General features: G+C 36.0%; 1 protein-coding gene across 2 annotated transcripts in view; it reads left to right on the top strand.

Annotated features, from left to right (window-relative positions):
* The window catches only part of STAM2 (signal transducing adaptor molecule 2), a 39,188-nt gene extending 32,001 nt beyond the window's left edge, over positions 1 to 7,187 (top strand). For both annotated transcript variants that reach the window (XM_006196164.4, XM_006196163.4), the window contains exons 12-14: positions 2,617 to 2,770; positions 5,029 to 5,198; positions 6,807 to 7,187. In XM_006196164.4, coding sequence (XP_006196226.1) covers positions 2,617 to 2,770; positions 5,029 to 5,198; positions 6,807 to 7,038 — 556 coding nt within the window. In that variant the 3' untranslated portion in view covers positions 7,039 to 7,187. The remainder of the gene's footprint in view (positions 1 to 2,616; positions 2,771 to 5,028; positions 5,199 to 6,806) is intronic.
* The last annotated feature ends 8,308 nt before the right edge of the window (positions 7,188 to 15,495 follow it).

Here is a 15,495-nt window from a genome sequence, read left to right as displayed (position 1 = left end):
ATGGGACATTTTCTACAGAGATGAAAAGTAAATCCCTGTCGCAATAAATGAAATGATGGTGGTAGTTTCATCCTGTTTTTTTGGTCTTATTTTGGAGAGCATTGACTATCCTTTTGTACATCTATTACTTTGGTTTCAGTGCAGGCATGTTAATGGCTAGTGAACAATCAAATGGAAAAAGATTAAAAAGAAAAATGGTCAGTATTATCTTAGGTGTGGCTAGGGGTGCATGAACCTAAAAATATTCCATATCATTTAACCCAGCGATTTCAGACCCATACTAAATACACAGGGATACATGCAAAGATTTAGCTCTTAGATTATTCTTCACAGTGTTACTTACAACAACAAACTTGAGAGTAAAATGTCTTTCAGTGTGGGATTGGTTTTTAAAAAATTACACATCCAAACATTCTGACATTCTACAATAAAAAGTATTGTCATTGATAAATCTCTATTGACCCTGAAAGATGTTATGCTATATGGTAAAAAAGCAGAAGATATGACAATGTAATTTTATGTTTGTTGATAAAAATGAGTGTCTTCAGAGGAAAAGGTCTAGAACAATTAAAAATCAGAGGGATTATTTCTGCTTGAGTTAATTTTTTGAGTGAGTAACCAGTTCTCTCTTCAATTTCAGTTTCTGAATAGGGCAGCCGACATTTTCTGTTCCATGCTCACTGACTGCAGATGCAGCTTCTGTTCCGGAAAATGCTTGCTGTTCTGCATAAAGTGTTTATTGACTATTTACCCTTATCAACCATTCAGAGATGAATAAAATAGTATTTCTTCCCTTGAATGGTTCATCATCAATTTGTTTTTCTATCTAATAAGAAAAACAACTTTACTGCCAGAGTATTAAATTTTACATTTCATTTCTGTCTGTCATTGTATAGTATGAAATTTGGTAGCATTTATCACACTAGGAAATTATAATTGGTAAACATGTGTGTTGACTCCCAAAAAGTGTAGATAGAGTTATTGAAGAGAGACTCATAGTCTGAAGTTAACTATGTTCCAAGCTTCTTTCCTACCACCTTCTTAACATCATTTTCTGCTGCCTTGATCAGATTGCCCTTTTCGTTCTTCCCTCATATACCCTTCTTGTTCCTTTTTGCCTGCCTTAATTCACACTGTCCCACTAACCTGATGTAGGCTTAATTTTACACTTGGCCTATCCATCCTTCCTCAGCTGCCAGTTTAAGTCCCAGCTTCTCTATAAAACCTCTTGGTCACATTAATCTCCTCCTCTAAAGTCTTCTGTTCTTGCCTATTTCATTTTGCATTCAGTTATCATTTGTTACTTTTCAAGTTCTTAGCTTTGTCTTCTTAATAGATTTCAGTCTTTCTGAAGGAGTGAACCATACCTTCTGCCTAATTACTCTGTCCCAGGATAGTGCTGGGCATAGTTCAGTAAAAATTTGTTATCGCTTTGGGATTATGTGTCAAATTCTTGAAGGTGATCTCAAATGTGTGCAGTGGTCCTGCCCTTTTGTGTTATCCTGGCGTTTCCTCAGTATACTGGGTTATGTGGGCCAGTTAATTCTTAGTCACACATTTGTTAGCATGCACACTCATTTCTGAAGCTTCCTATGTGATTTACAGCTGATATTTCTGAAAACAGCTTGACCTCCTTTATACAATCACACATGGGAAAGCGGCAACAGCACTTTTTGTTTGTCTCAGACCTAACAGACTGTGATAGAGGAAAGGTGACAAGTCCTGATAGGACTCAGTCCAGGTCATACATTTGGTAACCCTGTGTCTGGATGCCTGCTGTTGTCTCTTACCTCTTGAGTCTCTCTGTGTTTATATAAAAAGAACTACATTCAATAAATAACTTATTAGTGCTTAGGCCAGATAAAGTGGCCATTTAACTTTTATGAACTTGTCAGTTACCAAGGGAGTTCTTTATTACTCCTAAGGGAATAGGCAAAACTGTATCAAGTCAAAAGGATTTGTGTTGAAGTTCCTTGGGCAGATTTGAAGATGCGGATTTGAAAATGTTCTTATTTGGACCTGGCTTCACTCACTTTTTCAAAAGAAACCAATGAACAAGCAGTAGAGACTTATTAATACATACATTGTTTTCCTTTGCATTTTCAAGGAATAATTATGTATTTTTTTTTAGTTGATCCTTTCATGAATATAAGCAAATGAAAATATGTGTGATGTACTTGTGAATGTACTTTTATTTCAATAATGTTGTACGTCATAGCAGGCTCTGGGCCTTGCCTGAGTACTTTCTTCTACTAAGATTTTAATTAAGGCTTGGACTCTTCCTGATTTAGAGATTACTTATCTTTGTAACTGAATTTTCAACAGAAACCTATGACATAAGAAACAAAATTCTCCTAGCACCAAAATTATGATTTGATTGCATTTTTTATGAGGCGTGGAAAGGACTTTCCCTAATATTATGGTGTTGTATCAGCCTAGCCATTACATGAATTCAATAATTCCTCCTCCCATTTTCCCTTTTTGAATGTTCTTTCATAGGATATAAAGAACCTTTTAAAATATGAATAGAAAATGTGCCAAATTAAAAAAATTTATGTTGCTAAATATGTGCTTAAAAACTTTTTAGAGTATTAAAGTGCTTTTTTTCTATATCAGGAAGCATTCCGAATTGTCTGAATTGAATGTAAAAGTCCTAGAAGCTCTGGAACTATACAACAAGTTGGTGAATGAAGCACCAGTATATTCAGTCTACTCAAAGCTCCATCATCCACCACATTACCCACCTTCATCAGCTGGGGTTCCAATGCAGGTGAGCATGTTTTTTGAGAAAATTTTTCAAAATTTAAAAAAAGTTGTAAATTTTAAAAAATGCTTTAAAGCATAGTATTAAAATTTCTGTGGTCCATGAACAAAATCATACAATTCATTTTTGTTAAGAAAAAAAGTTGGCTCAACAATTAGTGTTCACTGGGACAATTAGATACTGATGTTTCACAAATATATTTTAGTTTCATTTTTAACATAATGAAGAGACCATTAAATATATGAGAAGAGTTCTGTTCTTCATAAATTTTTGTAAATACAAAGCATAAATCCTTTATGTAAGTATAAATCCTTTTGTAAGTATAAAGTATGAATCCTGTGATTTAGGACAGTGCCTGGTGTGTCGGAAGTCCTCCAGATGAGGAACTGATGCTGTTCCTGTTGCTCAGCCAACAAAATTTAACACTTAAAAACAATTTCTTTAACTTAACATGATTATTAAAAGGCTTAGTTAATGGACTTATTTTGCTCTCAGATCCTGTTTTATGTTTTCTTAGATGTGTGACTTGTTAAAAATCCATGCGTGATGAGGATATGGTGCAGGCCCCATGAGCGTTCATGAACAGCATCTTTTCCAGGACTTTCACTTTTTATCTGCTTCCCAGCTGAAGTGAATATTTACATTTTATCAGAATCCAGTATTCTGAAGCCTTTTTTATATTACAGCCAGTTAGCAGTTGAGTTCGGAATGAGCTTAGATGAACAAATTCCGTGTTAATTATATGAAAACTGGTATGTAAGAGTGTGTGAAGGAGACACCAATGAGAAAAGATAGAATGTGGGTGCACAATCTAGATGACTTCACACAACATAATTGTTAAGTTAAAAAAGAATGGTTACTATGGTAACTGTCACATCAGACAAGATGCATTTATCAAATATGCCATGCTCTGAACTTTTGAAAATGATGAAAGAGTCATTACATAGGAGGGTAGAAAGGATTTCTGGGTGCATAAGACAGCTGGAGTTTATTCAATGTTACTGTTTTCAGAAGAGTTATTTGCTGTTGCTGTGAAAATGAACAAAATAGAAATGCCTGTGCCATTGTGCTACATACAGGACTATATGTTGTATTTACTTCCTTGTGTGTCTGTAAAAGATTGTCATTCCTATGTCAGATTTTTGTGTTTAGTTGCATACAAGTTAAAATCTGTATTTTGCTAAGCACAACTCATTTTCTAAAAAATTAGCTTTCTGTCTAGTTTGATTCTTTATACAACCTCTGTCTACACTGTTCATGCATAATAGTATTTGAAACAGTCAAAGTTTCTATTCTAATCTGAAAAAAAAAAAAAGCTTGTACGAGAAAAAGTTGGAGTAATACACCATTAGTTGTATCTGTGAAGTCCACTCAGGAACCCTAAACTGCAGAAGAGGTCCATGCCCATGGCCTCAGCCTGTTGTCAATGGGCTGTTACGTGCCTGCTAAGGAGGTGATATGATTGTGCTTATTAATGTAGTAGTTGATTTGGCATTTCTGGCATTCTAAATTTTCATGTCATTGGTGTTTCCTATAAAAACGGTTTAAAACTGGAGTGATGATAGTTACCATATGATATTTATTAAATGTGCATTGTTTTGAATGCTATATTTGGTAGTCAGATGGTCCATCTTGTCCTTAAGGAGATGTTACTCTGAAAATTAAGTAGGGCATGTATAAATATCCGAAGAGACTTAGAACATTTTGCTGTTTCCTGAGGATACATCTCCTTTACCCACAGTTCTTTATTTTCGTCCTGTCTGTCCTGCAGGCAGGATAAAGGAGGCATTGCCAGAGAGGGCTTCACCTTGCCTTGCTCCCATTTATTCTTCAGCTTATTCAATTCCTTCTTAAGAAAGAAACTTAAAAGAATGTCATCCTGGGATGGGGGTGAAGAAGGTCATCTCTCTGATGGTGATTTGAAGTGATATTGGTCTGCCCTTCAAGGGAGTATAATATAATTTTCTACAGCAAGATGTGTTACTTAGATTCCAACCCTCTACTTAAAAACCCACCACCTCCCTTCTTTTTAATCCCCTGCAAAATAAAAGAACAAGCAAGTGAATCTTACATTTCTGTAGATTTGGCATTGTGATTTGGAAGCTCTCCACTTTTTATACTAGGGTGGATAGATTGGTGGGATCAGATTGCTCCCCCCAAGAACTATAACATTTCATTTCATCTAAGTCTTTTAAAGTTTTAAATGTATTGCTAGCCAGCTGTTTGGGAGATCAGTGAGTGAATTTTTTCTCTTTGGTTAATAGACATATCCAGTTCAACCACATGGTGGAAACTATATGGGTCAAAGTATTCACCAAGTCACTGTTGCCCCAGGCTACAGCCTAGGACTAGATCAAATCGGTCCACTGAGATCTCTGCCACCAAACGTGAATTCCTCAGTGACAACACAGCCTGCTCAGACTCCATATTTAAGGTACGTTTTTGGAAGCTGTCTTAATTTTGTAATTATATACATTAAATTTTCACAGACTTTCCAAATGAGAATAATTAGATCTTCCTCTTTATAATAATAGTGTCCTCTTTTGCTATTGAGGTGAACTTAAAGAACTGCCCATTCATGATCCCGTGAAATTGGAATGATGCTGCTCTTAGCTTTGCTGTGTATACTGAGATGGTGCTCAGACCTGGCTTACGTACAGTCTGGGTCCCTGGGACAAAGTAAAGCTAACTGTCCCTTAGGAACCAAGCCAGTGATATAGTTAGCACAGAGCTGTAATCAGCCTAGTAAAGCAGTCCCAGACATATTTTTAAGAGCATGCACTCCTGAAAATCAGAAAACTTTTGTTAAAACTTTCTTAAAAAGAAGGGTGTTTGAGCTGTGGAATCTGTAGTCTAATTTTTTTATACTAACACTTCGATTCTGAAAAACATGTTTAAATCTTGCCAATTAACTTTGCTTAACCACACAAAATGTTTATTCACTATTGTCATGTGTCACGATCTGTAAGGTCTCTTCCCACTCTTAAATTCCATGAGTGTAAATTTTAGATATTATCTGGAAATTAAATAAATCTGTTTGTATTGATGTTTAGTTCAACTGAAATGTAAAAATGTTATCCTGGGTGACACTAGGAATTACAGAGAAAAAACTGGAGGACAATAATCCTCCTATGTTGAAGTAGTGTAATTGGTGCAATTAGAAATTATATATCTTTTAGGGGGAGAGTATAGTGCAAGTGGTAGAGTGCGTGCTTAGCACGCATGAAGTCCTGAGTTTAATCCCCAGTACCTCCTCTAAAAATAAATAAACCTAATTACCTCCCCCCTGCCAAAATAAAATAATTAAATAATATAATAGTAAATATATTAAAAATTTTTTAAGTTATATGTCTTTTGAAAGATATGCTATACTAATTACAGAAACAAACAGAAGTCCTGCAATTTGGTGTGATTTTTCAACGTAGTGGGGGTGTGTGTGTGTGTGTGTGTGTGTGTAGTGTTAATAGTAAACTATAGGTCAGGACTATCTTGAGGGTAGATTTAGGGCCCTATTCAGATTACACAGTTCTCCCTGCCTTTATTATTTTTATGTAGGGATTCGTTAAGCTATCAGGGAAGCTTTGAAAGTGCCCTGCCAAAGGAAAGTGTACAGAGTGTGTTAGGAAGAGTGGTCTCCTCTGTGCTAAGTGAGAGAAGGGGGAGGGAAGGAAATGGGCCGAGGGTGCACTGGAGCTTGGATTCTGTTTGCACTGCAGCTGGCCAAGGACCCCACTGCCAGAAACAATCTGCATCTCCTCAGATTTTAAAATGTTTTCTGTGAGATATTTTGGAGAAAACAAAATGAGATAGGCCTTATAATCTTATATTTTCTTTTTGAGTACTTTCTTCTCCCCAAGTATAAAAATCTCATTAACAGTTTTGGATAGCTGGAGTGGTTAAATCATAATTGGAATAGTAGAGCTGTATAAACTGAGAAAATTTCTGGAAAATGCGTTTTTATTTTCTAATGATGCTTGATCTCTGACCATAACCTCGATAATGCAATGTAAGTATGGTTTTCTCTTTAAAATTTTGTTTGCAGCACTGGACAAGACACTGTTTCCAACCCTGCTTATATGAACCAGAACTCTAGCCTTCAGTCAGCTCCTGGTCCCACTGCGTACACACAGCAGATGGGGCTGTCGGTGGATGTGTCATCTTACCAGAACACTACTTCCAGTTTGCCACAACTGGCAGGCTTTCCAGTGGCAGCTCCTACTCATTCTGTTGCACAGCAGCAAACAAATTACCATCAGCAGCAGCCTCTCCTTTAAGAACAAACCAGGCATTTTCTTGAAAGCCTTCGTAAGTGTATGACTTGACTGTTGTAGTTCTAATCTGAAAATATTAAAAGAAGAAAAATGTTTTTTTCAACTCAAAAGGCCCATGAATAAATAAAGCACAAAAACTTATCTTGCCCTAATAGGCCATAAAGGGTTTTTTCAGTCCAACTTGTCTGAAGTCAAACTTCTGATCACAGGCAGCTACAAGTTGCTTCCAGTTAGTTTTGTCTTACTTTCAAATCTCTTCACGAATCTGGGCACCCAATAAATAGCCTTATGACACTAAACAACATGAGATAGGAGCATTATAAAGAAACCACTGTTTATCCCTAAAATGTTGTGATAATTGGGAGCTTGTTGAAACTTTTATACATTTTTATCTGCATTTTTTCAGAGTTTCCCACACACCACTCTTTTAAAAGGCGAACATGGTTTTGTGCAAGCATTTAGCTTCCTAGTGCATTTCCTTTGGCTTCTTAAATTGCAGTTGTGTTTGCAGTACTGGTCAGTTTTGTTCTTGGTAATGTGTTGAGTAATAATTAGCATATAATTAATTGTCTACAGAAGCAAGAGCACTTTGGAAGGAACAGAAATGTTTTGTGTTATTATCAGTGAAGACTATGTAAATGCAGGTGTGTGATCAAGTGTTTAGCTAGTCCCCCAGTCATGCCAACGGTGGGCTGAGGAATTCCCCACAAAACATTTCCATTCCCTGGAAAAACACATTTCTTTTCCTACAAGGGCCCCTCACATTTAGAATTGCCACTAATGACCTTTTCAAGTGATTTTGGCCATTCTCTAATGAAGATATGATCCTTTTTATTTTTCTCCTATAGTGTGGTGTGTAGAGATGCTGTGTTTCTTTTTTAAGGATTATATGTGAATTTGAGCTATGAGACATTCCCAGTAATTTGATGTGATGTATATCAAGCATGGGTGGTGTGCGTTTTTATTGAAGTGTTGTTCTTTTAAAGAGGTGATTTGAATACCATTGCTAAGCCAGGTTGTTGAAAATTCTGGCCATTCCTTTAAGAAGAAATCCTAAGCCTGAGGAATAATAGCAGGCAATGGATTTATAGGGAAGCCATGGAGACAGTTTTCCTGAAGCCTATATTTTAAATTAGTTTATAATGCTAATAGAGTCCACATACTTTAGGAGTTAGTAAACCAATAGGGATTGTTTTGTCTCCTCAAAATTTGCACACTACTGCATCATCTACCGACTTTTAGGTTAACACAGAATGCAAATACATTGCTTACAGATAACGTGATATTTAGACTGGGAAAGACAATGGATATAAGTTTAGTTTTTTAAAAGTTAACTTGCATGGAAGCAAGATTTCTTTATTGTTTTTTAAAGAAAGCCCTTCATCTTTCTACTACAAATATATTTGAAGAGAATGCTCTGGAAATTTTTGTCATTTATCTATTTACAGAAATTTGATTATAAGTATGTACCTTTTTCAAAGAAACTGTATTCTAGAACAAAATAGTCTTATATATGCTACTTGGTCTACATTCAAAGGGAAAAACAAGCAGTATTTGAAAGCCCAATTTCTGTCATTGTCTTATTTCAGATACAAGTAACAGGAAAGTTTTAACCTTTCATGCCTCTGTTCTGTTTTTCACCCAGTATTTTCCTTCCACGTGAATTCAATTATATACTTATAAAAAATTCTAAACTGGCACCTTACTTTTTTGGAAATGAAGCTTCCATTCTCTAAAGAAAACAAAACATAAAAAAATTCACAAAGCTGCTCTTAATAATAGTTAAGTTTGCATACATATGGAAAATCTTATATTTTCCCCCAAATAATATTTACTAAACAATTATTTTAATGTTTGTGTAAGTAGTTAATGTATAATTGTGATCTGAGTTGTAACAACTTCATTCTGCATAAGTCTTTGAACTAGAATAAATACTGCACACCCACTGAATTGGGATCAGCCAATTAAGTTCACCTAATGTAGTTTTGGAATGATAAAACATGCAACATGTATATAGTGTATATTGGCATTTATCTGTGAAATTTTATACATCCAGAAGTTTCTTCTCCCTTTTAAATTAAAAGTAATTTTATTTTTGCCATACTGTAAGGAATTTTGTGTTGCAGGTTGATAGTATAAAAGTGTTATTAAATCTGTGTACTGAGATATTTTTGCTGTTAATAAGAAACACAGGGTTGTTATTTTTCTTTCTTTTTCATGATCTTAATGGATTTATTTATTTTAAGACCTGTTTATAATTAAATGTTTTCTGCCAAAGGAATTGTCTAACATCAGATTTCTACATTAGATTCATACATACTGTTTTATATAAAAAATAAAATAACTTCTGCTTTTTCATATGAAATCTTGGTACATTAGAAAGAATTTCTAAAAATTTATAATAAAATTAATTTTCATTAATGTGGGACAAACTTCCCCTCGGTGTTAAAATATACGAAGTGGGATATGTTCTTAGAATTTGGAAAATGTATGGTTTACCAACATTGTCTCATAATTTGGTAATTTGTTTATAAAATTACCTGAATATTAAGTAATTATAATATTTATCAATTAGGAGTTGATACTTGATGACCTAAAAAATTTCACTGTGTGTTTTGAAGATAGTTATAAAGTTTCACCATCCAGATTTTTAAAGAATTGATTTTAGATGTTAAAAAAAATTATGGCTTAGGGGTTTAAAAAGAAAGTTTTTCTTAGTAAAAAGTATGTGTCAAGGCCCCTGACTTCTAGGAGAGGATTTATTGAATTGTCATTATGATGAGAAAGCTGAAGTTATTTTGTAAGTAATAAATTATAAATAATATGGCGCCAATCTAATATGCTTTGTTTCCATCAAAAGGCATTTTTATTTACTTAAATCAGTTTTAGTCAGTAAGCAAAGGGAGGACTCAATTCTAGGGATTTGATTTTTTGTTGTTAATTTGATTTAGTTTCTTTTGAAGATTAAAGATTTATTTTTTAATAAAGTTTTCCCTAGAGGAATTATTCTACTTCTACCATGCCAAATTTGAATGTGTTTTTAAAAAACCTTACTGTGTCAAAAACAGAAGTTATGTTGCTATTTATACAGTGTAGTGTGATAAATAGTATACTCCCAAAATTCATGTTTACCCAGAATGTCAGAATGTGACCTTATTTGGAAAAAGAGTCTTCACAGGTGTAGTTAGTTAAGGATCCAGAGGTGATCCGGATGGGCTCTGAATTTAGGATGGGCTCTAAATCCAGTGACCAGTGTCCTTAGAAGAAGAGAAGACAGACAGACAAGTGCGCGAGGCATGTGAAGATGGAGGCAGAAATCAATTGGAATTATTCTGTCATAAGTCAAGGACTGTCTGGGGCCACCAGAAACTGGAGGAAACAAGGAAGGATTCTTGTTTCAGAGACTTCAGAGGGAACATGGCCCTGCAAACACCTTGATTTCAAGTTTCTAGCCTCTGAAATGCAGAAGGAATTAATGCTTTAAGCCACTCTGAGGTACTTTGTGATGTGCAGTGAAGTCTGAGTACCAAGCCACTCTGAACTTTTACAGGATTGGTTAAAATTGTCACGAGAGTTCTGAGACAAATGTTTGTAGTCCAGTAGCAGTCTTCTATTATTTTTTTTAAACTATGATGGAATTGCTTGGATAAATGAAGCTATGACCCCTGATAATCCCACACAAAATCTTTTTTTTGGGGGGGGTTCTTTGTTTTTTTTAAACATTTTTTATTGATTTATAATCATTTTACAATGTTGTGTCAAATTCTAGTGTAGAGCACAATTTTTCAGTTATACATGAACATATATATCATTGTCACATTCACAAAAATCTTTTTAGCAATTTTTAAAAACATTACATCTACATTTCAATGATTGATTTCTTTATGCTAGAGGTGTTAACAGGATTATAGTGTGTGCACTTACTATTCACTCTTCTCCCCATCTTGAGTAGTGGGTACTGAAAGAAAGGAGAAATGTTCGAAGGCAAGCAGAGGAACAGAAGCAGCAGCTACAAAACTGGATGGATGGTCCCCACAGAGGCTCCTGAAGAATAGTTTTGTTTTGTTCTTATTTTACACCATTTAATATACTAATGAGGAAAATAAAGACTTTCCAATATCTTTATAGCAAGTCAGTTCACCTCTACTGATTACATTTGGTCTAGGGAGCTCACTACCTTTTTTAAAAAATTGAGGTGAAATCATATAACATAAAATTAGCTGTTTTAAAATGAACAGTGGCATTTAGTATGTTCACAATGTTGTGCAACCATCTCCCAAAATTAGACCTTTTGTGTCTGTCTACTTCCACTTAGCATACAATTTTTGAGGTGCATCTCCTCATACAGTATATGAGGTTCATATACCAGTTTGTTTATCCATTCATCTGTTGATGGATACTTGGGCTCCACCTTTTTGCCATTGTGAATAGTGCTGCTGTGGACATTTATGCACATGTTATTTGAGTACCAATTTTCAATTCTTTTGGACCTATACCTAAGAGTGGAACTATTGGGTCATGTGGTAATTCTATATTTAATTTTTCGAGGAACTGCCAAACTTCCAGATCCCCACTAACAATGCATGAGGGTTCCAAGTTCTCACCAACAGTTATCTCCTGTTTTCAGAAATTACAGCTATCCTGGTCGATGTGAAGTCATACTTTATTGTAGTTTCTGTTTGTGTTTCCCTCATGACTAATGATGTTGAGCATCTTTTCATGTATATCTTGTTTGGAAAAAATGTCTATGTAAGCCCTATGCCCATTTTTAAGTTGGGTGGTTTGTCTATTTTGTTTGTTTGTTTGTTACTGAATTGCAGTTCTGTATATATTCTGGAAACTAGACTCTTACTAGATACATGACACATACATTTTCTTCCATTTTGTAGGTTGTCTTTTCCCTTTTTTAAAATTGAAGTATAGTTGATTTACAATGTTGTGTTAGTTTCTGGTGTGCATAGTGATTCAGTTATTTATATATAAATTTTTTCATATTCTTTTTCATTATAGGTTATTACAAGCTATTGAATATAGTTCCCTGTGCTGTACGGTATCTTCACTTTCTTGGGGATGTTCTTGGATGCACAGGAGTTTTTAATTTTGATGAAGTTCATTTTATGTTATTTCTTTTGTTGCTTGTACTTTTGGTGTCATATCTAAGAGTCCATTGCCAAATCCAAGGTCAGGAAGATTTTCTCCTGTTTTCTTCTGAGAGTTTTATGGCTTTAGTGCTTATAATTAAGTCATTGATCCATTCTCATTTAATTTTTGTACGTGGTGAGAGGTACGATTCCAACCTCATTCTTTTGTGTATGGATATTCAGTTGTCCCAGCACCATTTGTTGAAGAGACTGTTCTTTCACCAGCTATTTGTTGACACTGCTAGAACATACTCTTAAGTCCTCCAGCTGTGATGCATCAACCCCATAGCCGAATGCCATTCTAAGAGGCGACAGCCTTGTCCTCATCTGATCACCTCTGTCACATACCTAAAGGAGAGTCAGTGCTATCTTGTCAGGATATAGGTCCCAGTGGTGAATAGGTAGCCCATAAACAGATATGTTGGGTGTCCGTGTATAGATGGCTTTTAGCTGTCACATAGATTTTTTTCCCTCCAAGTAAATTCATTACAGGTGTTGTGGAAAGTGCATTGTCTAGATTTAAAAAATGGGACACAGAACCCCATACATAAATCATCTTTATTGTATTTCTTTCCTGGGAAACCACCCTCCCCCCGCCAGAGGTTTTCATCTACATGTTCTTGATCAGAACTGTGTCTTCTGAGTCACATATTAGGTAGGATCTTCATAATCTCACCCTTGGTAGCCTTTCTGACCTCTCCCACTTTTCTCACATGCTGGGTTCCAACTCCCAAGCCCTAAATTCCTCACGTGCTAATTTTGCTTTTCTTGTGCCTACGTTTGGCCCTGTTGTTTTTCTCTGCCTGAAATGCTTTCAATCATCTAATAAATTGTCTTTTTTTAAGTGTCAGCCCAGATTTCACTGATCTGGCTCGCAGACCCTGCTGCACTCTGTAAGTAGCATCTTGATCTGCTATAGTAGTTGCCATGTTGCACTGGAATGATCTGTATGTTATCTGGATCTGTCTCTGTCATATACTATACTTTGACTCATTCAACATGCACTTCCAACCGTCTTATTAATACTCTTCTATATGGAAATCAGTGAACAAGATAATTGTGCTTGCCTTCGCAGACTCCACTGCAGCCACAGGTGACCCAATGGCACGGTTTTAGTCAATGAGACATAGGTCAGAGTTCCTGGGGAGGGCTTTCTAACATGAAAGAAACAACTTTGAAAGAAAAGGCTTTTGGCTCTTTCCCCTTCTGGCTTAGAAGGCAAGTGTAATGTCAGGAAATAAAGCAATCATATTGTGACCATGAAGAAGAAAGTTACGATGGCTCTGGAAGATTAAAGGTAACTGGCTCTTTGATGACACTTTTGAGAACTGTACCAGTTCTAAATTGTCTTCCTCTGGACTTCTTTGTATGTGAGGGGAAAAAAAAAAACTTTATCTGTTGTTACCCCTATTTGTCTACCCACTGATAGGGTTTTTGCTATTTGTCTCTGAAAGCATTCCTACCCGCACTAGGTCTGTAAAATCCTTCAGAACTTGGAGCTGTGAACTTGGAGCATTGGTGTATTCCCAGGGCCTAGCATAGGCACATGAAATATTTGTGGAATGAAGAATACAAATCGATTTAGCAGAGAGCTGCACAGCCCCTCAGAGTGCCTGGCATCCAATCAGTTTGAGTTTTCTTTGAGCTTTTCTTACCCTTGTGCTTGTTGTTTATCATCATCATTCCATTAGAGCACATCTGAAATCAGGATATATTTTACAGTGACTGAGCCAGTATTTCAGAATTTCATTTTATTCTCTTAAAGCTGTTTAATCAGTGATGCATCTTAAACTCCAAGTCATTTAGGATCCAGGGAATATCGCATTATTTTAACTACCAAGAGACAAAGAGGGCTGGGTTCCTGTCTAATTGGCAAGAAGGCCAATAGCTCTTAAAAAAAATCCTAAGTGTCTCCAGTGCTTATCAAATAATAGTCACGGATGCTTCCAGACCAGTATGCTCATTTCTCCACGCCAAGCCTAGGGATTTCAGCAGAGGCAGAAGCACAGTGAACATTTCTTTCTGACTCATGGCAGGAAGTGGCACATCACAGACCCTTGCTATGGGCTGGAGGAGGAGCGAGTGGTTATGAAAACCACTCAGTAAAGGAGTCAACTAGAAGGTTGAAAGGTCACAGTGAGATAATTTTGGCAGGTGACATTACCAAGAGACAGTGCAAGAGGATATGAGGATTAAGGAAAAAGCAAATTCTACGAAATGGTCCTGACATTACTAGATATCTCCACTTCCATGTCCCACTCTTACATGTTTATACTGGATGTGAAGCACTGGTATAGGTTCATTCAAGTTCTCTTCCAACTTTGAATCTGTAAGCCTATGTTCTTCACTGGAGACAGAAAAGTAGGGAAACTAGTATTTGAATATTATTTGGAAGTTAATTAAATCATTCAGTACCTTAATCTGAACTTTCAGAAGACTACTTCCTTTAATGTTACAGAACGAATTAGTGTAATTTATGGCAACCACTCAAAAATGGCAGGATGAAGATGATGAAGGAAAGAGGTGACCAGATTTTATAACTCTCCAGTTCAAAGTTATCCTTCAGATGGGGGGTTGTGTTGTTTGTAGTTTTACACTCTCCCCCTTTCCTGGGAGAGGATTGTACATATCTGCCCAAGCACTTGACTTCTGGAGTAGTGTGTCTCCATTCAGTGATTCTGGTATTGGTTGCATGTCATACATTGGCCAGATGGATTTGAGCAGATGCAAAAAATGCCCACATCTAAGCAGAAGCTGAAAGAGGCATCATGAAATTCCTGTAGCTCCCTGGTTTCTACCCTCTTCAGAGCTAGTATGTCTCAGACTGGGGCTGCTTCTTCAGCCTGGGCCTGGGAATAGGAAGATAAGAGCAAGAGAACCACTGCCTGGACCAGAACCACAGGCTCCATGGGGTTGTAATCCACTAAGATTTTAGGGTTGTTTGTTATCAAAGCAAAGATGACAAATACACCTGGTAAAAGAAATACAGAGTAAAAAATTTAAATTAGCTAATTGGTAGCATCTCAATATAATTCCCCACTTACAAGATATGTGTGAGTCATCTTCACAGTAATTAGATTTCAAACTTAAATTTTAGAAATTTACTTCCATTACCATCTGAATCATTTGTACCCAGAGAATAGCATTTTCACTGAGTTTTGTAGTATATACGTTTTATTAGGGTTAAGAAAATGGACTTTTTTTCCAAATTCTGAGAATATCATAATCTTTAATATACTGAAGGTCCATGGCTTATGTGTCTTTTGAACAGATTTTCAATGTCTGAAGCAGAGCATTGAGGCAGAGGGGGAAGAGAAGA

This window comes from Vicugna pacos, chromosome 5 (genome assembly GCF_048564905.1).
Source record: "Vicugna pacos chromosome 5, VicPac4, whole genome shotgun sequence".
Lineage (NCBI taxonomy): Eukaryota > Metazoa > Chordata > Mammalia > Artiodactyla > Camelidae > Vicugna > Vicugna pacos.
This window is presented reverse-complemented; position numbering and strand designations above follow the sequence as displayed.